Source organism: Pseudogymnoascus destructans (assembly GCF_001641265.1).
Source record: "Pseudogymnoascus destructans isolate 20631-21 unplaced genomic scaffold scaffold_16, whole genome shotgun sequence".
NCBI classification, from domain to species: domain Eukaryota; kingdom Fungi; phylum Ascomycota; class Leotiomycetes; order Thelebolales; family Thelebolaceae; genus Pseudogymnoascus; species Pseudogymnoascus destructans.
In genome coordinates, this window is record NW_020167535.1 from 233,892 (window position 1) to 257,393 (window position 23,502).

Genomic DNA, 23,502 nt, shown 5'->3' on the forward strand with positions numbered 1-23,502 from the left:
TTGCTTTCAAGTTATAGCAAGGATTAAAAGGCGAAGAGGAATTCGATAAGTTATCATTCCGTGAACAAGTTATGGCTTTTGATGTCGTCTGAGTCTATTAACGTAATGTTACTGTAACTAACCTATTGCAATAGTGTTCGTATTCTTATTATCTGTATTCTATTCCCCCCTGCCATCAATAATCTCCTTCTATCTTATATTACAACTGCGAATGGTATAAATAAACAGCATAATCCCATTAAGCAACTGTCATCCCAGCTCTAGCCTACCCTCATCTCTTTTCTGTGTACAAATAGACCGTCCCTATTTATAATCCCGAAAGTCCTTCATGATATCGTATATTTCGCAATGTGATCCATTAGACGTTATCCCATCCCAACCTTAATCTCTACCACAGCGAACCTTGTGACGTACCACATTTCGCAGCCACGTTGACTTATAGCCGCATTCCTTGTACTTAGGACACTTGTATTCGAACGCCGTTGGCTCATCGCGGGAATTGCCTGTATATTTGCCCAGAATTGTATCCACCTCTTTCTTTGTAGTGACGCCATGGCAAATAAGGTTGATACGGGCGAGATGATTAACAAATTCAGTACCCGGCACACAAAGCTCTTAGGGGAGTTGAACGAGTGCTTCCATTTGATTGAAGATGATACTCTGGGCAGTCACTTCGTTGACTTCAGCACCGTCGATATACCAATTAATGCTCCGATGTTTTCCGCCACAGAATCGGCAGAATGGACGCTGCCCATTTTCAGAGGTTGTGGTGCGTTCGGGACTCCTGGCTCATCTGGCTTTGCGTCTGCGGCCGAAGAGCTAAACCAAGGATGTTAGAAAGAAGCACAAGATGACTGCTGCTGTAATATCTTACGTTGCTTCTGTCCACCCTGGCTCTCTCTCCATGCTTTCTCTCGGGCAGCCTCGTGCTTCCGCCTCGCATTCATTGCAGTTTGATGCATCGATACCCATGTCGGCATATAACTTGTTCATTTCGTCTTTGGTCATCTTTTGTCGCCTATAAATCGTATCGGTGATGTTGATTCCAAAGGGGTCGTTAAAGCCTGCACGCACCCGCCTCTCCCAGGTATCCTCGTTGCAAGTTCCAACATAGGCAGCTGTAATGCCTGCATTCAAAGACTGGACGGATTGGCCCATTTCAGCTGCAACTGAGGCCGGTTACCATCTTCTTCGAATGAGCAGCATCCTTTGCAGCTCACCTTCTCATGTCATGAGGGGTAACAACAGCGCAGAAGCCGGCCTTCAGAGACCTTTCGCGGATGGTAGTGATTTCTTGCCGGATCTCGGCGGCCTTGTCAACTACAACAGCGTTGCTCTGGTTATGAAAGGCGCATAGACAGGACTCTCTCTCTTCCGTTCGCCCACTGCACCGTTTTGTCTTGTCGTTGTCGAGTCGCTTCGAGAACTTCCTCAATTGTCCGGCCATTCACAGCACCTAGTCTCATCGCTGAGGCAATAATCATCTTTATGGGACAGAGGATTCCATCTTGGGGGTCGGTCAGGCAGTGGAGCCGCACGGTACGGTTTTTCTTCGGGTCGTGTCTATCGTGTCAATATTAGTATAAATAGGCAGGGTCTATTTCGATAGAATTACTCACTTCTTCTTCTTTTCATTGTGATGAGGATGTCGGCCTGGAGGTTTTCGAGCTTGTCCCCATCAACCAACTTAATTGTGATGTCGCTATAACACAAGAACTGGATCTTCTGTGTGTCGCGCGTCGAAGTCATAATGTCCCCGCTTCTGCACCTCTTGAAAAATAACAGTAATCAACCGCCGGACTAGAACGCTCCCGATCCATTGCACCTTTCTTGACGGTTCTTTCGTGATCCGTCCTTCGTTTAAGAGCTGCTGGAACATCGTCTTCATCCTAATCGAGTCGTGCTTCGACACCCGAAAATCCGCGAAGTGGAACGTGGTGATTACAATGAGGCGGCGAAGACCTCCACGTAGCCATGTGAATGCTGGAACCTCATTCGACCTTGGTCTTACTCTGGACACAATCTAGCATAGGAATCGTTCGAGCTCATCCATCGACGGCGTGTCATCTGGACTATACACATTGTTAAGACGACAGTAACCTTGATGTAACAAAATAGACGCTGCTTATTCTTACCTCTTATTGATGGAATTCACGCGGAAGGCAACGAATCGATTATACCAGAGGCATGACAGTATTCGGTTTTCTTTGAGGCTTCGACAAATGTAAGTTGCTTGGTCATTTGCTTCGAGCTTCGTCTATCTTCAGCAGCATTGTTTATAATCGCCTCAATACTTTCAAAGCCAGCGCTTGCCAATAGGTTTTGCAAGGTCTCAAACTCGAGTTCATCGCTGTCGTAGTCATCGTCGTCCATTATGCTCACAAGCAATGTAAATAGACCCTGCCTATTTTGAGAGTTAGAGAATTAGACAACGACTTGAACCTGCTTTATCTTACTGGAGAAAAAGGTATCTCGAAGGCAGCGTAGCAAGCACTGGAATGAGGGGTGAGATGAGAGTGGGAAGCGAGGTCGAAGTGAGAAGGAATGAATCACTTCCACTACAAGCATAAAAGTACTACCGTACCAAATAAACCCTTATATCATGCACTGCCCTTTCCTACTGTAAAAGAGGTATCTTGCTATTATTTAAAAATATTAAATGTTATTGTAGTATTTCCGTGTTATATAAAGTTATACTACGAGCTATGTATGGACCTTCGGCGCCGGCGACTGTGGAGATTTGGAATTAAACTAGGTATCTAATGTAATATCTATCATTAAGTAGTATTTACGTATCAAAAATAATTATACAGAAGAAGAGGAAGAAGAGGAAGAAGAAGAGGAACCCTTGGTAAAGGGGGGAAAAGAAAAAGAAGAAAAAAAACCGACGTGTGCAGGGTTCGAACCTGCGCGACCGAAGTCATAAGATATCCAAATTAATTCAAGTCTTACCCATTAACCGCTCTGGCAACACGCCTTACTTATTAGGTTTAGGTTATAATTAATAAATAATAAGTCTTACCCATAAATTATAATCGGATCGGCCCTAATCGTTGTAACCAAAGAATGGAGGGGGAAGCGAAATGCGCGCTTTCGTTCACGTGCGTCTGTTCACTGCTACTCCTCAACAAAACCTTTTCCTTAGCTGTAGATAGTAATTTATATTGTAATCCTATGTAATTCATTCAACGGAAGGGACTCCTTTATCTAAGCAAGAGCAACGACAGTAAGAGCAAACAAAGCAAGAGGGAATGCAGGATCGAAACCAAATAGCAGTTGAGCGGGTGACACACCATAAACGGAAAACCTTCGTATGATAACGTTTATTAACATGGTGGTAAGGTTCATCCCAATGATGTATGAGTCTTGGGTGTGTCTAGAGGATCTTGTGAAATGTGAAAACGGCTAAATTCATTTGAACACGAAGCTCAGACAGCCCGGCCGACGTTGAGTGAGAGATTGGCGCTGTTGTCCCACGCTAAAAAAAATCCCCCCGCCAAACAAAAAAAAATTAGGTCCACAATGGAGAGAGTTCATCTCTCCGAAGAGTTTAAGTCCCTTCGCCCGGAATCGAACCGGGGGCCCCCGGATGAGGTGTGTGTTTTGCAATTACAGTCCGATGCTCTAATCCAACTGAGCTACAAAGGGTTGTGAGTTGTCCAGAGGTCGGGCGTGAGGAATTATATTAGATGGGGCAGATGGGGTGCCCGCGTTAGGGTGTGGGTGGGCATGGATCAAAGTGTGGGCACACAGCGGACAAGGGCGTCATGGGAAGCGATTTAAGATGATGAAAATAACGGAGCCGGGAGGTAAGTAAGTAAGGCAGACATCGGTGTTTTTTTCATTGGTCTATTTCATTATGGGCAGTTGCAACTGTATGGTGGGAAAGAGATGCGGTTTTCGCAGAACTCCACGGATGCAACTCCCCCGGCGCCCTCTTTTTCCCCCGTTCTAGAAGAGCCTAGGCCCTCATATACGCGTGTGCTCTCTTTGATTTCGTGTCCCGTATCTACCCCCCATCCTACACCGCCAACCCCGCCTTCCAAGATGACCCTCCTTCTCAACTACCCAACATAGATGAGGGTCTCTCGGGATGTCGTAAAGGAGTGTCGCGGACGACATGCCGACGCGGCGGGTACCTCTCAAGCTCACTCCTTGCAGACCTATGCACGCTCAATTCACACCCTCCCCCTCGTGAACGTGTATCTCCGCGGCCTCGCCCTCACTCCCCGGCACCTCAGGCACAACCTCCTCATACCTCCTCCTCGCCTGCATATCTCCAAGCTCCCCATGTAGACTGAGCAAATCCACCTGGTCCTCGTCGAGATCCGGCACAGGGCTCTGGTCAACATAATCCTCATCCACGTCCGCTGCGTCAAAATCCGCGAGTCGGCCCGCCATCGACCCCTCCGACGCAGAGCTATCGTGCTGCACATCATCGCTGCGCGCTCCCACTGACCCAAGCTCGACGGACGTCGCGCTCGCTGGGTAATTGTTGTGCGAGTACGGCTGGGCGAGGGCGGAGAAGTTCCAGTTTGGCTCCATGCCGCCTACGCGCGCGCCAGGGAAGTTCCCCTCGTATGTTGATTCAAGGTCGATAGCCTCGTCGCCTGACGCATCGCGCATCTCGATGCCGTCGTTCATGATAGCGTCCCTCTCAAGGAGCGGCGCGCCGTCATCCTCAAGCGCGTCCTTGTAGTCAGGTGGGCTATCAATGTCGGACGGTGGCACGATTCTAGTATTAGTCACGCTTCTCGTCGCTGCTACTGTGCCCGCTGTGGTTCCACTGACCGAACCATGCCCTGCCTGGCGAGTTGCTTCTACTCCGGTCAAAGCGCTCGGCGACCCACGAAGGGAGGAGTCCGCGCCGAGACGCTGGCCTTCCCCCGAGCCGCTGGACTCATCTTCGGAGGTGGCAGGGGGGTTGTCGAAGCGCGCTAAGATCTCCTGGAAGCGCGGGCCGCCGAGGGGCTGGTCTGAGCGACGGCGGTAGAAGAGGAGGTATGCTGCGCTTGAAATTACGTGCGAAGGGTCTTTCAGCTTGCTGACGGCGGAGTCTGACATGTGTGTTAGCAGGGGCGGGAGTTAGTTAGCCAGGGTTCTTACCATTATAATCATACCACGCGCCGTCGACGAAAGACTTGGCATACGCGGTGTAATGTCCACCACCAAGACTACCGTAGTGGTTGTCAACGGCAAATAGGTCATAGATATCTTTCTTGCCATCTTCGCGCTCAAGAACTCTTGTACTCATGTCAAGGCCGTCGATGGGGAAGGTGACTTGGATATCCAGCTTGTCTCGACGCATAGCAGTGGAGCTGAAACGCTTCAGATGGAACACCATGATATCCGGCGTCCTCCACAATTCGAGTTTCTTGCTGGCACGTCTATGCTCCTTACACCTCGGACAGTACCATGTATCCATCTCAGACAAGATTTCCTCTTTCCCGAACTCGTCTAAGCACTCATCCAGAAACAACCCCTTTGAGCGGCGGCGTAGACGAGACTTGCGCTTGGCCTCAAGGACTGGGTCTTCCAGCAGGCCGACGCTGGACCAGGTCTCCCGGCCACGCATCGTATCTTCTCGGTCACCTTCAAATAACGTGGCGAAAGGGTCTTGATACCAGTCGACAACAATGCCCTCCCCAAGTCGAACGAGAGGTCCTGGATTAGCGTCTTCCTCAACTTCCTCGCTAGACATGCGTGTCCTCTGCGGTGTACGCTTGTTACCCTTTTTTGAGTAAGTCCTGATGCCACGTCTGAAGGCTTTCATTTGACCTACTTTATACACGGCGTGTTGGGCGATTGGGCGAACAGGTAAAACCTAGGTTGATTAGCCTCTCTCCATTGGTCAAAGACGTGGGTGCGCTGGTTATAGGAGTCCAGGAAGGCAGCCTCCAAGCTAAAATGTCACAAACATACCCTTGTATTCGGCGCTAAATCATCATCGTCACTTGATTCCTCGTTCATTCGTGTTGGTGCCAATTGTGGGATGTCGCCAATATCGTCTTCACTACTTTCGCCATCAGATCCTTGGGGTTTATTGGAAGCAAACCCGTTAGACGCGTCATCGTCAACTTCAACAGCGTCCTGGACAACAGGCATCCGACTGGAGAGCCGTGGATATAGCTTCTCCTCGTCCACCACACCCCATCCTGTGGGAACAACCTCTTTTTTGCTCGTGAAATAACTTAACTCGAAAAGGTTATTGTACTCGGAAGGGATGAACTGCTCGGGATCAATCCACTTCGGCCGCCTTGATTGGAATTTTCGCTTTCTCGGATTGGAATCCTTCTGCGACCCGCCATCTACTTCTGCCGGCGCATGTCCATCGTTTTGCCCTGTTACAGTGACGTCGACTACATCATCCTCGCCATCGATCGAAGTACCCACAACTTTACCATCTCCAGACGACGTATCCGAGGCAGTAGTTATAACGATGTCTTGTTCTGCGCTTTGGTCGTCATCAGTTTCATAACCGCTCATGTTATATGTGGTAAGATTGGCAATTCGTTCAAGGATCTTCCGTTGAATGATGTCTTCACTGCGGGCCTAAAGACTGTTAGATGATTGCAAATTATGAAGTGGACTACGAACCTCTTCTGGAGTCAACGTGATAAAAAACGGGGCATAGGCATGGATAAGCGGCTTGCCAAATCGGGTTGGGTTGGGATTTTGCCGCCTCGAAATAACCGGCACGATCATTCGTTCCGCTCTAGGCGAATCCCAGCTCGGAATATCTCCCTCGTCCTCGTCTTGATACGGGTAGCTTATGTTAAGCATTGACCTAGACTTCTGTTTGGGCTTCCGGACAGGCGGCCAATTTGTTGGTACTGCCTCAAGCTCGAAAACCATGATGCGGTCGTTGGCCTGGATGTCCTCCGATACTGACTTTGTGTCCTCAAGAATCCTGTATATTTGATTGTTGAATTCCTCTGCGATGAAAAGCCGTTCGACGGCAACGCCAACTCTGCTGCTGACGAATGTCTTCAGCCCTTTTATACTGCCCTGTTTGTCCATGTCCACTGCAACCCTGACTGGCTTATCGTTCAAAGGGAAAAAGAATACCTCATGACCCCAAGTACTCTCAATGGGCAACTGCATAGTAACAGTGCTGAACGGGTCAAACGTTATGCTTACTTTGGCGCAGTCCGGACAAACGAGTGTGGATTTGTACATCCCTGTGAAAAGGTCTCCGATAACAGAGTCGTCACGCCTCTTCGTGATATCCCAAACTTCTTTAGCCATTTTCTTCAGCGCAGCTGGATTGTCGACCATTTCGTCTGTTGAATCTGGCTTCTCTATGTACGGCTTCTTCTTGACACGATTCAAGTCTTCCTGTAAAGCATCCAGAAGAATGCCCAGGAACTCCTGAGAATCCTGCTGGCCATATCCTGAGAACGAGCCAAAGTACCTCCCGAACGTGTTTTTGAATTGCCGGGGGGTAATTGACGAAGGCGGAGGCTCTTTGTAGAGCTCTCTTAAAAGTGCGTTGTATACAAGTGCCACATTGCCGCCTTTGCCAAGCGGGTTCTCAGTATTGAGCTCCTTTTCGGCTTCATCTGCCAAAAAATATTTGGTCAATTCCTCGACACTACGGATGCACTGGAGGGCGGAGTTCATGTAGCAAGTATTTCCGAGGTTGGCCAGCCCAACTGTGCCCACTGTCTTGCCAGAAGGTTTCTGCACGCGCCCACGCGTCATAGGCACCGAGGGAGCAGGGCTGCTTCGTCCACTGTCAGGTCTTGGTACTGCCGAAGCCCGATTCATATTTGCTGAACCGGTGGCAATGCCTTTAGTTCCCTGCTTGGCAACCTTTTGGGCATAAGTGGCTAAATACGTATTACTCTCGATAAGCTCATCCAGAACAAGGGCTTGGTCTTTGCCCAACCCAGTCATGGCAATTGTCGAACGGCCGTTATATTTCGGATCATTTGTGAAGTCTTTGGTGTCCACTATCTCCCGCTGCGCACCTCGTGTCAGGCCATTAAACGTCGCGGCCTCCACAAGTAGTTTTGTCCAATCTTCTGCAGATTTGGCCTCTGGAGCTGGTGTGCTGGCTCTTGATAGAGGGGGTGATGCACCGCCGGCAGGTGCAGCCGCCGCTGTCTTTTCGTCAGAGAAGATGGGTACGGTCCAAACTCGCACCGTCTGCTGAGTTTCGATGTTGGCCGATTTCTTGATGCTCTTAAGGAAGTCCTGGAATCTGTCGTTGCGGCTCATAATAAAAATGGGCGCAGGTGGATTCTTCGCCTTCAAAATCTGTGAAATAGGCAACGGGCTGCTAACTGCCCAAAGCCTGTGGATCTTAAACACGACAGGGTGAAGTTCAAATTGCACGTTCGGTACTTGAGGATCCATGCTAGTATCGACGGCTTGCCTTATGATAGGCACCTGGCCAGCCTTCAGGCCATGCCACTGCACCACCAAATTCCATGCCTCTTCGGGGAAGTAGGCGACCGAGCCGCCTACAACTTCGTGCTTTAACCTGGCGAATGGCTGCTGGTTCTGATCCGTTATAATCTCGTAGACAATATCTGCGTTGTCGACAGGGCCGACTGGCTCCGCATTTGACAGTTTGGCGCCGGATGCGTGAGCTTGGACGTTGTCCAACCAAGTGTTTGATATAATATAAGTTTTTGTGTCGGGGGTGAGAGGTTGGCTTTCAAAAGCCTCGTGTAATTCTTTGATCCGTCTTATTTGCTCATCGATAGGAGGAACATCTATGATGTAGTTAGTAATCGTGCTATTCGAACCAGATGCGAACAAGCCCACCTTCAGACATCTCACCATCAGCCTCGGGCAGAGATGTATCTGTATCTTGGCTTGCAGGCTCCTGAAGTTGTGATATTTCAGTTTCTCCATTGCCATTCGCGTCGGGGCCTTGATTCGAGTTATCTGGAAGCTCTTTCGACGTTTCAAAACCCTCCATGTCGACATCCTCCTTATCTTTCGCGGGGTTCTCTTGCTCCAGCTCTGAAGCCGGTCTCTTCAGCGGCGACGACGACCGGAGTGGAATATCTGCAGCGCCTCCCATCATAGCCCTTTGTATAAACGACTTATTCGGCGACTGGCTTCGATTTCCTTGACTTCCAGAGTTTGGGGGTCCACCTCCAGCTCCGGTTTCCCCGCCTCGTTCACCCTCGATTGACAACCCAGAGTACGCAGCGCTCGGGGAGCTTGCTGCGGAAGGGATATTATCCTGAGCTGAGAACGAGGCTTCGTTATGAATGTGGGGTGGTATGTGGCGAGGGAGGCTCCGTTGGCTGTCGCTCTGAGTGGATATGTCGGGTCGTGGTGGGGTTTGTGAGCGCCGAGAAACTTCCTGGTCCTCGATCGATGCAAAAGGAATATCCGATGTGTGATTAGAATACACGAGCTCGTCCTTATCGATCTTTCGTTTCTTTGTGGAAGACGTTTTGAAGGTGAGCTGCGTTGGCAGCTCTTCGTTTGTAGCTCTTCGTTTGTAGCTCTTCGTTTGTAGTGGGTGCAAAGTGGCGGTTTTAACGAGAATCCGTCCTTTCAGAGGATAAGAAAGTGAGGTTTAAGCTTGTCGCAAGACATTCGTGTGAGTATGCTGTTTGTCAGATCCGGCAGTGCGCATTTCCATAAGAATTATCGAATTTGTCGTCGTCTTGCGTTAATTCAGTGCCTGACTTTGTGGTGGCGGGAGTTGCCGCTTACGATTTAGTAAAATGTAGGGCGTCACCAAGTTTGATTTATCATGAATGAAGTAAGAGCACGAAAGGCCGAGCTAAAACGAATCCCAACACCATGCATTTCAACAAAATGAGCACCAAATATTTTCAACACAACCAATAATTGATTCATTTTATTGTGGTTCGTGTGAGTAACATTGGGTAATCCTAATATTAATTCATAAAGGCATAAGCTGATCGAAAATTCATATTCCTCTAGGACACTCGCTCTCAAGGCTTCTCTCTCAAGGCTGAGAACCCTGAAAGCGACTTAAGGCTCTGTTGACGAAAGATGGAGGAAGTCCAAAGCTCTTCCACGGTCAAAGACCACATCATTCCCAGATTGGTCTATAAGCATGTCATCACTTTCCCCTTCGTCCCATTCTCTTCGGATTTTGTCCTGCTCCTCCTGGTATCGAGCAACCATGTCAACTTCAACTTTCTAGGTGCTGTTTAGTAGTGACCCTCATCGTTCGCCACCATAGTGAAGACTTACATGCATCAGAACCAGGTCTCCTTCTCCTTTTCTTAGGCTCTGTAAAACCCTTTGATACTCGACCTTATCACTCAAATCGAGCCAGCCCCCCAGAGCCTCTGGTGGCCGAGCCAGCCTGTACATCCAGGGGCCACCATCGAGAGTGCAACCAAGAACTTCGTCACTTGTAGGAGTCGGGTTTTGTGAAATTATGGTCTCTTCTCTGAGCGTGGCAAGTAAATTGTAGAACGGCATATCGTAGGACAGGAACAGATCCGTCGTCAGAATGTTATCACAGCTCGCTCCAGCAATGCTTTGAAGGGCAAGATGAAATTCTTCGTTTTCTATTCTTGGCTTTTGCTTGAGCTGTGAAAGGAGCATATAATTTGCAACAACACATGCCTGTACTCGTCAGTCAATGGGGCATCGTTGGATAACAAAGGACTTACCTTAATTGCGAGGGACTTCGGGTTCCATGTTTCAGGGACTTCAACCCTTAGCTCGCGAATCTGATTATCAAGGAGAGCTTCGGCTTTTTCCAAAACAGATTTGGACACTCCATGTCGTTGTTCGAGCATGTCTTTAATAACACATCTTATCATCGAACGCTGTCTTACTCCTTCCTCCACTGCTGTGTCGACTGCCTCTAGCAAACCTTTGCTCTCAAAGTCAATGTAGGTTTGTTCCTCCAAATCAATGATGAATGCGTCAGTGCTTAGAACAGCCTCAAAGTCGATATTGTCAGTAGGGGCCGATCTTAGCATATAAAGCTCTGAATCGATGAGGCACCGAACGAGAGTTTCGGGTGACAAGATGAACCATTCTTGACCATGTGAAGTTTGAAATCCCAGCTTCTGGTACTCTTCCTTCGCGTTTTGCCTCTGTGTGGCACCTCCGTTAGCCTCCTCATGGTGGGGTGTCAGTCGATGGTGGACCGGAAGGCTTTGCATCGTATTAGAGTGTGAAATAGGTGGTTCATATCTTTGATTCTTCATGTTTAGTTAGCAGTAGACCTTAAATATGCGACGGATATCAAGATTTCGTTACCTCCCAAACCGTGACCGTTCCTTTCCTGACGAAGCTTCATCCATGGTGGCAAACCTTAAATTCAGTGAGTAAGAGTAAGTGGGAGCAGAAGATTCTAGGAAGTAGAGGTTCTGAAACTGCAGATAACAACCATTATTGAGAAGCGCGGTTTGAATATTATTTTATTTTTCCAATCGTACAATTCAGGTGACGCTGCACCACCCACCCCATAGCGCCAACTATTTCTATATTTACATCCGTCTTATGCCGGCAGAGCGGTGATCATCCAGCATTCATACATCCCCGCCCATTTATGAGTAATCTAAAGTGTTCAAACAAGTGAGAAACAGCGTCGTGCTGGTACAAGTAGTGGCATCTCTTTGAGAGAGAGGATAGGCGAGTGTTCGTTTGCGGGGATATGTTCGATGATTGCAAAAAGATCCATTGTTCATTCGTATTAAAAAAGTGCCTTTCGTGCGACCTGTATTCGATGTTAGTAGCGCTCAACAATCAGTGGGTGTATACACTTACAGCCCATCCGCCCGCCACAGAAGCAACAACACCCCCAGAAATCAACATCGGCCTCAGTCCCCTAGTCGACTTAAAGATCATACCGCTCAATGCGCCCGCAGCAATGCTGTTGGCCGCATCGTGCTTCCCCCTTTGGTGGCCAATGAAGGAGTTGATTCCGTTATATACCAGCGCGATAACACCGGCGGAGTTTCCCAAGAACGGGCCTCTCCGTGTAACGGCGTTCAGCACTGAGTTGAGTCTGAGTTTTGGTGGCTGGCCAGATGACCTTCGTAGGCCTTCTTGCATGCCCCATGCACCACCAAGCGTTAATGCCGAAAGATATGTGACTCCTGTCCCATAGCAGAGATCGTCGGACCAGCCTCGGGAAGGCAAGGCTGACTGTGAGCCGGGGAGGTCGGAGAGCTGAGAGTCCTCGAGAGATATGTAGTCTAGCGTTTGCTGGTTCAGTCCAGCGAGAGGATGAAGTTGAGATGGATCTGGGAAGGCGGCTCCGCCGAGGAAAGAACTGACATCCGCCCCTTCGGATGGGTTGAAAGGAGCCGGCTGGAACGAGGTTGAGGGCTCGGGTGTGGTGGCTGTAGTTTCACCCGAAGATGACTTCGACGAGGACTTCCGCCCGGTCAGCGAATCCCAGATCGACATGGCGGAGGTGATGAGGGGATGATGTGAGGATGAATATGGCTGGTTGAAATTTTTGGATTCGATGCAGGTTAACGGAGAAATCTGGGTACCCAATGTCGACAACATGGTGGTCTGTGCATATGTCTTGGCATGATTTTCTCTTAGCACGACAACCCCAGACATCAGCACAAGTTGGTATAATGTTATACTTCTTTCAATTTATTAAATTCCTCTGAACGGGCTTTTGCATTATAGCTGTGAAGTCATATCCTCAACGGCTGCCGCTTTTTCGTATGCTAAAAAGGAGCTGAAGCATAAATGGATATTTAATTTTCCAACGAGCCATATAAAACCACATGAAAATCCCACAGAAGGACTGAAAAAGCGCCAAAGACTTCTGAAATGGGCTCAGACAAGGCGGTTGACACCCGCTCTATACAAGAACTGTTAAAGACTCTTGCAGGCCAGGAAGACAGGTTATATTCCCGTCATTTTATGCATACCCCTTATTAACCCGTGACCAGTGTTGCCAGAGATCATCTCCATATACTGATCCAAGATGCTTCTCAGCCACGGCATATGTCTGGGAATTCTTGTACGAGGCTATGCTATTTTCTAGAGCAATGCAGGAAGTCAGAATCACCAAAACTTCGAGGCCTTGCATACTCCCATGAGACGTGCCGGCAGTTGTTTGACTTCTACGTTGAGTGGAATGAGAAGAACCAGCACAGATCCATGAGACAGGTCCTAGAGCTTTTAAGTTCTTTGATATCTCTCAATCCCGACAAGGAAGTTTCCAATGGCTTCAAAAAGGAGTCATTGGAGCGTCTTTTGTCTATTATTTCCTACGAATCTGCTCAGCCTCTTGTCAAGCCAGCTTTCAAAGTGTTGGAATGCTTTGTGATCAAAGGCACGTACACCAGCTCTGACTTATTCGAAGCCTATGGCCACATTTCTGGTGACATAGAGCCTACCCGAGAATCGCAATGGGACAAATTAGTTTCTGAAGTCTTCGAGTGGATGTCCGCGCCTGAAACCTGTTCTGCGGCAGCCAAATTTCTCGTGAGTCTCTTTGGGGAACTGAAAACATCGCCTATCGAAGGTTCTGAGGCCGCAGAAAATTATTCGATATACTGGCAGAGATGGATACAGCAAGGTCTTGGTAATCATCCAGAATCTCTTGAAAATGTGAAGAACTATCTATTTGCACCTCTGTTCAAATTGGACAAACCGGGATCGTTGCAATTTCTCAGAAACATCTCTGCAAACAATGCCATTGATACAGTTGGAAATCGTGAGGTAGATAGTGGGGCAACTCTTTTCTTGTCTGCATTAGAGGTTGGCAAGAAGTACGGCCTTGTGGATGATCCAGGTATGTCAATCTCGTGGTATCACTTTCTTGTTATAATTTCTCACTCTCCAAAGACCTCATACCACCACAAAAAGCATCGGCAAAGAAGCGAGACTTTGTGGAGCTTCCTATCCAGGCCATTGGAGGTCTCTTGATACATACAGATACTACAGTCAGATCGTTAGCTTTCTCTGTACTTGTGTCGTCACTTTCATCGACGAGACCGTTTCCAAAAGAAAGTCTTGATATTATTCGTCAGTATTTGTATGTTCTCCATGCAGATACTGACGCCAAGTTTCGTAACGATCTGTTTGCCAGCACTAAGCATATGCTTGAGCGCCTAAGGGGGGCTTTGGCTTTGTTGACCCGCGAGGCTAGCCTGAGTGTGACACGAAAACAGGTTGCGACAGATCCAAATTCACCTAAAGAGCTGCAAACTGTTCACAGCATAGAACAAATCGACAAAGAAGGAAGCGACATACAAACTCACATCCAAGAACACGAACACTTCCTATCCTGGTACTTAAGCTTCCTCGCACAAGAATTAGTGCCAACAGCATCTTACCCAAGACACATCACCTCTTTAAAATCCCTCGAGATTCTATTGAAAACAGGAGTGCAGCTTTCTCCAGGTATACCGACGATCAACACTTCACGTGGCTCAGATATATTTTGGCCGAAACAAGTTAACGCTTTCTCTCCCAGCATCTGTCGATTGTTGTTAGATCTGGTGGTAGACCCTTTTGAAGAAGTCCGAAATTGCTCAGTTAGTGTGCTAAACTCCGCACCAAGAGACTGCTTTGGCCCTCTCTCTGACACCCCATATGGTCCTGTCCCCCAGCTTCTGCAAGACCTTCTTTCAGAAGCCAAGATGGCTTCATCTCAAACTGGCCGAGCAGATGCAGCTGATGGACTTGCACATATGAACGTCCTCCATTTCAAAATCCTCGAACACGATCAGCACCGATTGAACTTCTTCCATACGCTACTAAGTATACTTGAAGATGATATCGAAATTGCTAAATCCGATTTGGACTTGGCAGTAGATCGAGTTCCACTCCATGGCCAATTGACAACCTTAGCGTATGTTGACTCATATCCTTTGCATGCTTTCGGGGTGTCCTCTCGTGATGCACTGAAGCAAAATCCCCTTTTAGGATGATTTTGATATACTGATATTCAATAGTCAATTGTGGGATTTGATGAAAGTATCACCTTATGAGGGCCTTGTGGCAGTTGACTCTGAACCCTCTCAAGTAGGAACAATTGTGGCATTTCAGGATAGGCTGGCCAAATGTTGCCTTGAGATCTGGGAGATTGTGAGGGGTACTTTGTGCCACGACTCCCCAGAAGGCCATGACCCAAGTGGGCCCATTGGATCTGAAGAAGCTGATGTGAAAGGCATATTGAGCTTCAGCTTCCGTGCATGCCACGAATCAAGGTAAGTTAGAGAGGCGATGCTTATGCGATGTTAAATATCTAATCCGGATCTTTTAGTGAACTTATTCAGGCCATTCTGCGCAAGGTCAACATCATCAAATCATCCGATAAGAAGCCGTTTCTCACCTTCAAGGTGCTGCAACACCTCGGAAATTTGACCTTCGTACAGTTAGCCAGCCTAAGACACAGGGGTGCATTTTCGACCGTGACTACAACCTTTTCATTATGCTGCAAAGTTACTCAGAGCAAATCATTTGCTGAGACTGGAGGCCCTGACCTACTCCGCCTTTGGCATGATGTAAGTTTGCAACAAAACTATGTAACAGCACATACTAATCCATTATAGCGAGCATTCCAGTGTATCAATGAACAGCATTCGACAACAAGGCGCTCAGCTGGTCTACCGGGGCTCATCACTGGAATATTGTCTGCTGGTTCTACTCTTGTTACTCTTGATTCTGTGATGGTAAGGCTCCAGGAAATAGCCCGAACGCCAGTCATCAGTAGTGCGAAGGATGAGGAGCAGCTGCCCCAGGTCCATGCCATGAATTCCATCAAGGATGTCTTCAAGAGTGCAACTTTGGGTAAACAGGCCGATATGTATGTTACGGACTGCTTTATCATTGCCACAGACAGCCTGAAGTCGGACATGTAAGTCCCCCATGCCTATATCAACTTGTAATCCACTAATAAACTTCATAGCTGGGCTATTTCAAACTGTGGTCTGATTCTCGTAAAATCTCTACTGGATTGCATGCTCGGTACAAGTGACAACAAAGCTGCAACTGAGGCCGGATGGGACGGCCGATCCATCAGGATCTCCTACGACCGATACAAGGGTTTGCCAGAGGTTCTCTTAGGACTCTTGAAAATAGACTCTAGCATCCCAGCACAGACAAACCTCGTTTTCCCGGCGCTTGAGTTTGCAAGGCGCGTGGGACCCCCCGAGAAAAATCGGGCTCAATTCCGAGGGGATTTTTACAACAGCGTCATCAAGCACCTCAATTGTCCCATATGGATCTTTCGAGATCTTGCAGCAAGAACAGCCAGTACGTTCTTGTTGGAGGACAACTGGAAGGCTCCCATAATTGAACTTTTGGAGTCGAAGTCATTCTCAACGAATGGGCTTCATGGTATCTTCTTGCTCATTAGATACTTGATTGAGAAACGATTGGATTTGGATAAGCCACTGACCAAAGGTATTATAATACCCAGCCACATAACGCACAGTTCATACTAACGACTCCAAAGATAATTTAATCGAGCTGCTGAAAGCGATGAGCATAAGAATCCTGCCATATGGCGCCAATCCTACTGACAAATTCCTCATCGCTGCGTACGAGGAAGCCATGTTCCCGATATACCAGACGATATTCAAAGATATGCCAGGTAGCGAGGACACCGCCTTCCCGTTCTCTAGCACGGAGTGGTTCGATCAAGGCCAGGCTATATTGGACGAGATGGGGATGGCTGTAGTGAAGGAGCTGAACGAGCACCCGGCAGACGACCGTAATAGTCTCGCAAACAACACCCAAATCGTTCACTTGCTTTACATAATAAGGATGGAGAAGTCTCTATGTCGCATAACCGATGGGAGTATTTCTTGGGACAATGTCACGGACGATTCTGCGGCTGAGTTGCTCCAGAGAGCCCCAAAAATATTTCTCTCCTCTAGCTTAACTCTGGATGAAATCGTCGCCATGGTCCGCTTCTTCCAACCCTTCATACTATCTGTCAAACGCTCAGAGAAAGTGAAGAGACTTGCCCATACCAATATTGCAGCTCTTCTCGGGCAGCACGACTTCTTCTTCTTCTCGGATGAGCAAATCAAGGAGCTGGCGGATAACCTCATCAACGAAAGTTTCCTCTCTCATGACCCCATGCACCTTGTCATCAGAGGTGGTGTCGAAATGTCGATATTCATGGGACCCGGCCTAAGAAATGCGCGACTCATAACAAAAGGTCACATCCTCCGCCTACGCGTTCATGCCTTTGAACGGCTGGACCTCCCTGGCACAGTGCAACCTGGTGAACAGGAGCTAAATATAGGGGCTGGACTCCTGGGTTTCGGCATAGAAGTCCTCAGCTTCCTCCACAGCAGCCACGTACGCTTTCCTCTTCTCCCACTCCTTTTTTTCTCCTCCGCTAACCTATCTAGGACTATGATATCCGCATGGCTGCTGCTACAGCGTTTTTCAATTTTTACGACACCCACGCCGATGCTCTGTTCATAGCGGCCACAAAGGGAAAGCACCTCACGCCCCTCCTTGCCCTCAACGTCGCCATCCTTGACTCCCTCATCGACGACGACCCTAACGTCCGCGAGCTCGGCGCTGCTACCTTCAGCTCCCTAACCCTCAGCCCCGCCGTCGTCCCCGAAGCCTCCGCACAAGCCTTCTCCCACTGGCTACACGACAACTACTCCTATTCCGAACCGTTCCTCGCCGAAACCCTCCGCCGCATCACAACCGGCAATGAAGTCGATACCTTCAACGGCATCGAACCCCTCACGCTATCCGACACACGGCTCGCGCTCGCGAAGGCCATGGTCCCCGACAACGCGCTCTTCGCCGAGGAGGAGCAGAACCTGTATATCGACGAGATGCGCGAGGCGCGGCTGTGGTGCGGGGTGTTCGCGCGCGCCGAGGGCAGCCACTGGGACCGCGTGACGGCCAAGCTGGTGCTGTGGGCCGTGAAGTCGATGCGTGCGATGATTGCAATTGAGGACCGCGATGGGCCGCTTGGGTGGATGAGCAAGCCGAAGGTGTTTGCGATTTGTGCGCGCGTTGTGGTGGCGTCGAGGATGCTGGCGGAGCGGTTCGGGAGTATGGAGGGGATCAAGGGGAAGCCCATTCTGGAACCGGTGGTGGCGGGGCTTATGGCGGCGGGGAGGGACTTACTGGAGAGGGGACGGGCTAAGTCTTTCCACCCGCTGTTGATGGAGGAGTTGGATGTGATGGCTATTGCGATGGGTCCATTGAAGGAGAAGAAGTGATGGGATGGGTACAAGTGCTGTACAAGCGTCTGCCCAGATGGAGCCGTCCATGTCGTAACGAAAATAAAAGTACTGTAGATGGGTCCGTTTAGATAGATATTTACGCCCAGAAGAAAAATAACATGCTGAATAGCAATCGCAAACTCCGCCGTGTTCCGCCGTGGCTATCTCGGGGATTTGAAATGTACTCGATGGCGTGCTGATAGCCTTCTGACTACAAGATATAAGACCGCGGCCATACCTCCCACTCCATCCTTCCCGTTCTTCGCTCTCCCACACGTCTGAAAAGAACCCTTATTTTCACGTCACAGCTACTATTCCCATATAACGTACGGGATCTCAGTCCCTCCGCATCCCCATATCAACATTGATGAAAACACCCACTGACACCGTTCCAGCATGCACGACCACCAGGCACCACGGTGGCACACGTACCCAAGATTACTAAACACACCGACCTAAATCCTTACGCAACCCCCTCCACGCACCTCTTCTGCCTTCACCCCTTTGAATTCGGACGCTATTTTCCCCCTTCAACAGCCCATCCGCTCTCCACTAGCGACACAAAGCGCGCCGACTCCGCGTTCGGGTGCTGGACCTAGGGGCTAGTCGGGGCTATGGTTGCGCCGAGGGGCCGATGTGGACGTACAGGACAGTTTCACTCACAAAAGGTCGTTGGTTGCTTATAAACCTTGGGACAGCCACTGTTGCGATTTTTGTACGGAGAAAAAACAAGTTCGGAAATCATCAATCAACCTCTCTCCATACCATACAATCAGATATCGCAGATATGTCGACTGTCAGCTTCACCCTCTCGCAGGATTACGGGTATGTTGTGCTCCGTTCCCTGCGACCGCAGAATCCACCATGTGTCGCAACCACCACGTTGCGCTCTTGACTGCGACAGCGCCACATCTCAGGCCTGGCAGCAGCAGCCAGAGCCGGGCATGGCACTGCAGCGCAGACGCGAGACAGAGAAGCGGCAGCGTGCAGACCAGAGAGCACCAGCTAATACGCGCGATCTAGATACGTAATCCTCGCCGCAACATCCACCTTCATCCTCAACACCGTCCACGGCTTCAACACAGGCAAATTCCGCAAGGCGGCCGCCATCCCCTACCCTGCCCCCTACGCTACCAACGAGGTGGCCAAGGACAACGATGATGGTATGCCGCCCCCCTTCCCCCCTTCGTCCACTCCAGAATCCCCAGAAAAGCAGAACTAGAACTAGAAGCTAACACCCCCTCGCAGCATACCGCTTCAACTGCGCGCAGCGCGCGCACGCCAACTACACCGAGAACCACACCTCTGTCCTCGCCACGCTCCTGATCGCGGGTATTGAGTTTCCCCGCGTCGCAGCTGGGCTCGGCGCTACTTGGGTCGTGGGGAGGTACCTTTACATGGCGGGTTACTCGAACTTGGCGTATGGACGGGGAGGGAAGGGACGTTATCGCGGGATGGTTGCGTACATTGGTCAGCTTGGGCTGTTGGGGTTGACGATTTACAGTGGGCTGGGTATGATTATGGGGTGGTAGAGGAGATACCAACGTGGTAGTGTAGGTTAGGTGGGAATAACAGTTGTATTACTCTAGTGATTGTGGACTTGATTGAGGGGCTGTGACGAAGGTACTGGTTTTGTGATTGTGTGAATGCATTGGAGACAATGGATAATATGTTGCATGTTGACATTTCAATTCGTAAAGCTAGTAATACAGCACCAGCAGAAACTCAATATATACACCTCACCCGCTTTTCCATTCCCACATAATTCATTCCTCATCCCTCATCCCTCATCCATCATTCCACCTGCAACAACCCCCTAACAAGTTTCCACCGCCCCCCTCCCCTTCCACCCCCCAACCACAAACCCCCACTCCCCCCTCGTCACCGGCGTAATATCCCCCCACCCCCCCGGCGTAACAGGCCCCCTACAATACGGCCCCCTACAACTCCTCACCGTCGCCCCGCTCTCCCTCTCCCTCCTCTCCCTCGGCGTCGGCGGCGCCGCCAGCCTCAGCGCCTCTTCTGGCACTCCCGAAATCGGCACCTGGGCCCCCTTATACAGCGCCGCGAACGCGGCATTCACAAGCCGCAGCGCGAACGGCGAGACGCGCAGATGGTCGTATGCGCGCTGGAGGTAGGTGTTCGCGACGGGCCTGCCGGACTGTGCGAATATGAGAGCGCGGAGCTCGCTGAGGGCGCGGGCGAGCGCGAGGGCGATGGCGGGGGCGGAGGCACCGGTCGAGAGGAGGCGGGAGTAGGTTGCCAGGGCGTGCTTGAGGGTGTAGATGCGGTCGAGGGAGAGGATTGTGAGGCCTTCGGAGGAGAAGAGGATGGTGTTTTGGTGGAGGGAGCGGTGGGTGAGGGTTGGTTGGGCGGCGGGGACGGCGAAGCGGAAGGGGAAGCGGAGGGAGGCTTTGTGCAGGATTTTTGTGAGGGTTGCGGCGGCTTTGGGGGTGGGGGGGATGGCGTGGAGGAGGGTGATGACGGGGTGGGGGGTGCTGGGGATGGTGAGGGGCGGGATGGTGCTGATGGATGTCCCGGTTGAGTGCATGGAGTGTGTTGGGGAGCGTGGTGATAGTGGTGAGGAGGGTAGCGAGAAGATGCGGGGAGAGAAGAGGGAGCGTGGTGATAGTGGTGAGGAGGGTAGCGAGAAGATGCGGGGAGAGAAGAGGGAGCGTGGTGAGCGCGGGGAGACGGGCGAGGATGGCGTTGATAGTGGCCATGATGGTGTGGCAGAGGAGGCAGAGGAGGCCAACGAGACAGATGAGGAGGATTGAGTTGGTGAGAGACGGCTGAAGAATGATGAGGTCGGTGAAGAAGGAGACTCCGGCTCGAGAGGTGGGCTGGGAGCGGCGGGCAGCGGGGTGTCTTCTCTCACGAGGACTAGGGAGAGGTTGATGTGTTTCCGGATCAAGCGTGAGGAGATGTATTCGAATGCCTCGGTGTGTTGTAAAGGGAGTGCATTTGCCTTCACCTTCGGCGTAGGAGCGACTCCAACGGGCCCGGAGATGCGGGATTTTTGGATAGCCATATTGACTGTATGGGTATTTCCTTTGCGGAGGCGGTTCTTTAAGAGCAAGTGTGAGGGAGATAGTAAAAGCTCCGTGGGTGGCTTGAAAGACAATCCAGACCAAATACCCAAAATGAAGGAAAGTAATGAAGCCGCAGACCTAGTGAAAAGTTACGGATGGAGTTCGAAACGAGGAGGCAGAAAGAGGGGATATCTATAAGAAAGCGCAAGGCACACTGGCACGGCGCAGATCTTGAAACGAATTCCCCAAGAACCAAAAACAGGGCGATCAAAACAACGACAGATGGTCGAAAATAAACAATTAAGCACCGCCGCTGAAACAGGCCGCCACCTGTGGAGGTGAGGCCCAGTAAACAAGCAGGTTCTCCACTTCCAACAGGCCGGGGATGCAACCTCACCAACATACCAACATATTCTCTCTAGTTCAGTATGCACAGTGCGCCTTCTTTGGACAACCCCGAGACAGACACAGACAGGCACAGTATCTGTGTGCTGCACTATGATGAAGGCACCGTATCGTACAGCACAGCTACCATGCCGATTCCCTGTCATCTCTCTCCCCAGCGCTCTTAAAATGGAAATCTCTCACCTCACGGCGACCATAATAGAACAGCGCTTAATCCCCTATATTGCAGCTATTTTAACATCATTATCTGATGTTACACCGAGGTTGACCGTCCTTTCTTCCCCCGTCTCTCCGGCCCCCAAGCCCATCACAACATCAAAAATAGACCGGCCGGCATCCGTGCACCTTCACATCCAATCCCAGTGATCTCAGCTATCCCCGTCCCAGCCAGTTTGGGATGAGCGGGCGCTTGCAAGCGCTGGGGATTCGCAGGGGGAAGGTGACAGATCAAACGTTTGGTCCACAACTCCTCGACGAGCCAATAATGAGACATTGAATCACGGCCGGCCAGTCTTGGATATGCAGGTCTTGTCAACTTGGACGATGATGCCCCTGTGCCGTGCATGTCAGCATATCAATGGCCTTGGTTGTGGACTGTACGTACTGTACGAAGTACGAAACTTCATATTGTGGTGCCATGCTGCCATATCTGGTAGGAAAGGTCAGTAAGTGCGGGTCGGATGTGCAATACTACTCACTCGACACTTGCAACGATGTGACGCCCGATAATGCAACTATGGCTAGTATTCGAATTGCAGCAGGTTGGAAACAAGAGCATATGTCCAAAGCTGAACAGGTGGAGGAGGCAACAGAGCTTGTGGCTCGCCGCCCGAAACATTGGCAAAGGCCGGCCTTTGGTGCGTTTATATCTGACAAATCTATCAACCACCAATTGTTGGTCAACGGTGCCCCTGCCTTTGACTCTGAGGGCCAGGTCATGATATACAGAGCAAAGTGGGTAGAGAATAATCCCGATACTACACCAGGTCTATCACACGTAGGCCCCAGGCTCCAATGATGCTACCGGCAACGGCAACAACAGCGACAACAGCGACAACAGCAATCGACGACGACGACAGCGAGCGAAACGACAGCAACAGCAACAGCAATGTCGGAACTTGAGTCAGAGCCCAACCTGACCCTTCTTCCATCCTTGATGACTGTACTATCTTCTCACCGGATATTCCCACTGATCCTATTTCCCTTTGCCAGTTTTGGCGGTCATCCTTCAGTCCATCAAAAAAAATATATATATATATTATCAAACCCTCTGTCTCGCCCCTGACACCCTCCATCCACCCCTTCGCCTCCCGACCCGGAACCCGGACTGAGACCAGACCAGACCCAGGCCCAGACCCCCCAGTGAGACCAGCATTCCCATTCTCCTCACACCATCTCGAAACACCAACAAACCAACAAACCCGCAGCTTCACCTGCCCCTTCGCTCCCCAACACCTCCCCAAATCCCAAACTCAGCCTCTAAACAAATCCCATAATCCGCCTCGCTCCGCCCCTTCCCACAATCCTCCATCTCCACCCACCTCATAGCTGCGCTGGCACCAGCACCACCTCTTCATAGCCCAAAGCACCATCCATGACAAGCGTACCTCAGCAGAAACACACCCGTTTAACGCTCACCCCCTCTCGCAACGCCCAAATGCCCAAACGGCAAGAGGTGCGTAATCGATAATCGGCGATCTAGACGCGGGCCCGACCCCGCCTTCGTGCTCCGGAAAGTGGGTCTAGGTGCGAGACAGGGAAACATTGGGAGGGAAATCTTTGCGAGAGCTGGCACTTGTCAGCTTGTGCGGTGCTGAAGATAGGCGGGGGGTATGCGGGCAGGTTGATACGGTTAAGATGGTGGAGTGAGGGGTGGCGAGGGGGAGACGAGGGGAAACGCGTTTGCTGACGCGGTGGCTTGT

The 23,502-nt window shown here is 50.3% G+C and overlaps 9 protein-coding genes and 2 non-coding genes across 11 annotated transcripts; 3 read left to right on the forward strand and 8 right to left on the reverse strand.

Annotated features, from left to right (window-relative positions):
* Nucleotides 1–323: 323 nt before the first annotated feature.
* Nucleotides 324–1,255, reverse strand: VC83_05819 (uncharacterized protein). Its single transcript, XM_024469432.1, has 2 exons — nt 875–1,255; nt 324–819 (listed from the first exon to the last, which is right to left on the reverse strand). Exons 1-2 carry the CDS (start codon nt 1,156–1,158, stop codon nt 669–671), a joined length of 435 nt encoding a protein of 144 aa, XP_024322412.1. The 5' UTR covers nt 1,159–1,255; the 3' UTR covers nt 324–668.
* On the reverse strand, nt 1,256–2,565 carry VC83_05820 (uncharacterized protein). Its single transcript, XM_024469433.1, has 5 exons — nt 2,457–2,565; nt 2,156–2,404; nt 1,826–2,012; nt 1,620–1,770; nt 1,256–1,563 (listed from the first exon to the last, which is right to left on the reverse strand). Exons 2-5 carry the CDS (start codon nt 2,371–2,373, stop codon nt 1,520–1,522), a joined length of 600 nt encoding a protein of 199 aa, XP_024322390.1. The 5' UTR covers nt 2,374–2,404; nt 2,457–2,565; the 3' UTR covers nt 1,256–1,519.
* A 319-nt stretch (nt 2,566–2,884) lies between these two features.
* VC83_05821 lies at nt 2,885–2,977 on the reverse strand (the record flags this gene model as incomplete). Its single annotated transcript has 1 exon — nt 2,885–2,977. It is a non-coding gene; the product is annotated as a tRNA-Ser (tRNA).
* Nucleotides 2,978–3,554: 577 nt separating this feature from the next.
* On the reverse strand, nt 3,555–3,648 carry VC83_05822 (the record flags this gene model as incomplete). The annotated part of the gene is made up of 1 exon: nt 3,555–3,648. It is a non-coding gene; the product is annotated as a tRNA-Tyr (tRNA).
* A 197-nt stretch (nt 3,649–3,845) lies between these two features.
* Nucleotides 3,846–9,673, reverse strand: UBP12 (CSN-associated deubiquitinating enzyme Ubp12). Its single transcript, XM_024469434.1, has 6 exons — nt 8,776–9,673; nt 6,598–8,723; nt 5,923–6,552; nt 5,783–5,824; nt 5,107–5,731; nt 3,846–5,057 (listed from the first exon to the last, which is right to left on the reverse strand). The coding sequence occupies exons 1-6, from the start codon at nt 9,038–9,040 to the stop codon at nt 4,174–4,176; spliced, it is 4,572 nt and encodes a 1,523-aa protein (XP_024322356.1). The 5' UTR covers nt 9,041–9,673; the 3' UTR covers nt 3,846–4,173.
* A 210-nt stretch (nt 9,674–9,883) lies between these two features.
* Nucleotides 9,884–10,618, reverse strand: VC83_05824 (uncharacterized protein). Its single transcript, XM_024469435.1, has 2 exons — nt 10,195–10,618; nt 9,884–10,140 (listed from the first exon to the last, which is right to left on the reverse strand). The coding sequence occupies exons 1-2, from the start codon at nt 10,552–10,554 to the stop codon at nt 9,970–9,972; spliced, it is 531 nt and encodes a 176-aa protein (XP_024322357.1). The 5' UTR covers nt 10,555–10,618; the 3' UTR covers nt 9,884–9,969.
* Nucleotides 10,619–11,366: 748 nt separating this feature from the next.
* TIM23 (Mitochondrial import inner membrane translocase subunit tim23) lies at nt 11,367–12,480 on the reverse strand (the record flags this gene model as incomplete). The annotated part of the gene is made up of 2 exons (XM_024469436.1): nt 11,367–11,680; nt 11,731–12,480. The coding sequence occupies 2 exons, from the start codon at nt 12,478–12,480 to the stop codon at nt 11,657–11,659; spliced, it is 774 nt and encodes a 257-aa protein (XP_024322358.1). The 3' UTR covers nt 11,367–11,656.
* Nucleotides 12,481–12,544: 64 nt separating this feature from the next.
* Nucleotides 12,545–17,776, forward strand: VC83_05826 (uncharacterized protein). The gene is made up of 8 exons (XM_024469437.1): nt 12,545–12,830; nt 12,879–13,726; nt 13,780–14,788; nt 14,892–15,146; nt 15,203–15,443; nt 15,492–15,796; nt 15,848–16,344; nt 16,397–17,776. Exons 1-8 carry the CDS (start codon nt 12,757–12,759, stop codon nt 17,377–17,379), a joined length of 4,212 nt encoding a protein of 1,403 aa, XP_024322359.1. The 5' UTR covers nt 12,545–12,756; the 3' UTR covers nt 17,380–17,776.
* Nucleotides 17,777–18,260: 484 nt separating this feature from the next.
* On the forward strand, nt 18,261–19,866 carry VC83_05827 (uncharacterized protein). The gene is made up of 4 exons (XM_024469438.1): nt 18,261–18,469; nt 18,539–18,968; nt 19,167–19,306; nt 19,392–19,866. Exons 2-4 carry the CDS (start codon nt 18,778–18,780, stop codon nt 19,673–19,675), a joined length of 615 nt encoding a protein of 204 aa, XP_024322360.1. The 5' UTR covers nt 18,261–18,469; nt 18,539–18,777; the 3' UTR covers nt 19,676–19,866.
* Nucleotides 19,867–19,959: 93 nt separating this feature from the next.
* Nucleotides 19,960–22,816, reverse strand: VC83_05828 (uncharacterized protein; the record flags this gene model as incomplete). The annotated part of the gene is made up of 3 exons (XM_024469439.1): nt 22,279–22,816; nt 22,185–22,229; nt 19,960–22,132 (listed from the first exon to the last, which is right to left on the reverse strand). The coding sequence occupies exon 3, from the start codon at nt 21,172–21,174 to the stop codon at nt 19,960–19,962; it is 1,215 nt and encodes a 404-aa protein (XP_024322393.1). The 5' UTR covers nt 21,175–22,132; nt 22,185–22,229; nt 22,279–22,816.
* On the forward strand, nt 22,317–22,702 carry VC83_05829 (uncharacterized protein; the record flags this gene model as incomplete). The annotated part of the gene is made up of 2 exons (XM_024469440.1): nt 22,317–22,534; nt 22,582–22,702. The coding sequence occupies 2 exons, from the start codon at nt 22,317–22,319 to the stop codon at nt 22,700–22,702; spliced, it is 339 nt and encodes a 112-aa protein (XP_024322394.1).
* Nucleotides 22,817–23,502: the final 686 nt, after the last annotated feature.

What these genes read in the sequence shown, in the direction of transcription:
- VC83_05819 (XM_024469432.1), bottom strand. Translation starts at nt 1,158, where the DNA reads ATGGGCCAATCCGTCCAGTCTTTGAATGCAGGCATTACAGCTGCCTAT. An exon ending in CCAGGGTGGACAGAAGCAAC is followed by an intron (nt 820 to 874) that starts GTAAGATATTAC and finishes TCCTTGGTTTAG; the next exon opens with CTCTTCGGCCGCAGACGCAA.
- UBP12 (XM_024469434.1), bottom strand. Translation starts at nt 9,040, where the DNA reads ATGATGGGAGGCGCTGCAGATATTCCACTCCGGTCGTCGTCGCCGCTG. An exon ending in TGATGGTGAGATGTCTGAAG is followed by an intron (nt 8,724 to 8,775) that starts GTGGGCTTGTTC and finishes ACTACATCATAG; the next exon opens with ATGTTCCTCCTATCGATGAG. An exon ending in ATTTAGCGCCGAATACAAGG is followed by an intron (nt 5,825 to 5,922) that starts GTATGTTTGTGA and finishes TAATCAACCTAG; the next exon opens with GTTTTACCTGTTCGCCCAAT.
- VC83_05827 (XM_024469438.1), top strand. Translation starts at nt 18,778, where the DNA reads ATGTGGACGTACAGGACAGTTTCACTCACAAAAGGTCGTTGGTTGCTT. An exon ending in ACCCTCTCGCAGGATTACGG is followed by an intron (nt 18,969 to 19,166) that starts GTATGTTGTGCT and finishes CGCGCGATCTAG; the next exon opens with ATACGTAATCCTCGCCGCAA. An exon ending in GGCCAAGGACAACGATGATG is followed by an intron (nt 19,307 to 19,391) that starts GTATGCCGCCCC and finishes ACCCCCTCGCAG; the next exon opens with CATACCGCTTCAACTGCGCG.
- VC83_05826 (XM_024469437.1), top strand. Translation starts at nt 12,757, where the DNA reads ATGGGCTCAGACAAGGCGGTTGACACCCGCTCTATACAAGAACTGTTA. An exon ending in CGGCCTTGTGGATGATCCAG is followed by an intron (nt 13,727 to 13,779) that starts GTATGTCAATCT and finishes CACTCTCCAAAG; the next exon opens with ACCTCATACCACCACAAAAA. An exon ending in TACTCCGCCTTTGGCATGAT is followed by an intron (nt 15,444 to 15,491) that starts GTAAGTTTGCAA and finishes AATCCATTATAG; the next exon opens with CGAGCATTCCAGTGTATCAA.
- VC83_05824 (XM_024469435.1), bottom strand. Translation starts at nt 10,554, where the DNA reads ATGCTCCTTTCACAGCTCAAGCAAAAGCCAAGAATAGAAAACGAAGAA. An exon ending in GAGACCTGGTTCTGATGCAT is followed by an intron (nt 10,141 to 10,194) that starts GTAAGTCTTCAC and finishes AACAGCACCTAG; the next exon opens with AAAGTTGAAGTTGACATGGT.
- VC83_05820 (XM_024469433.1), bottom strand. Translation starts at nt 2,373, where the DNA reads ATGGACGACGATGACTACGACAGCGATGAACTCGAGTTTGAGACCTTG. An exon ending in CGAAAGAACCGTCAAGAAAG is followed by an intron (nt 1,771 to 1,825) that starts GTGCAATGGATC and finishes TTATTTTTCAAG; the next exon opens with AGGTGCAGAAGCGGGGACAT. An exon ending in CACAATGAAAAGAAGAAGAA is followed by an intron (nt 1,564 to 1,619) that starts GTGAGTAATTCT and finishes TTGACACGATAG; the next exon opens with ACACGACCCGAAGAAAAACC.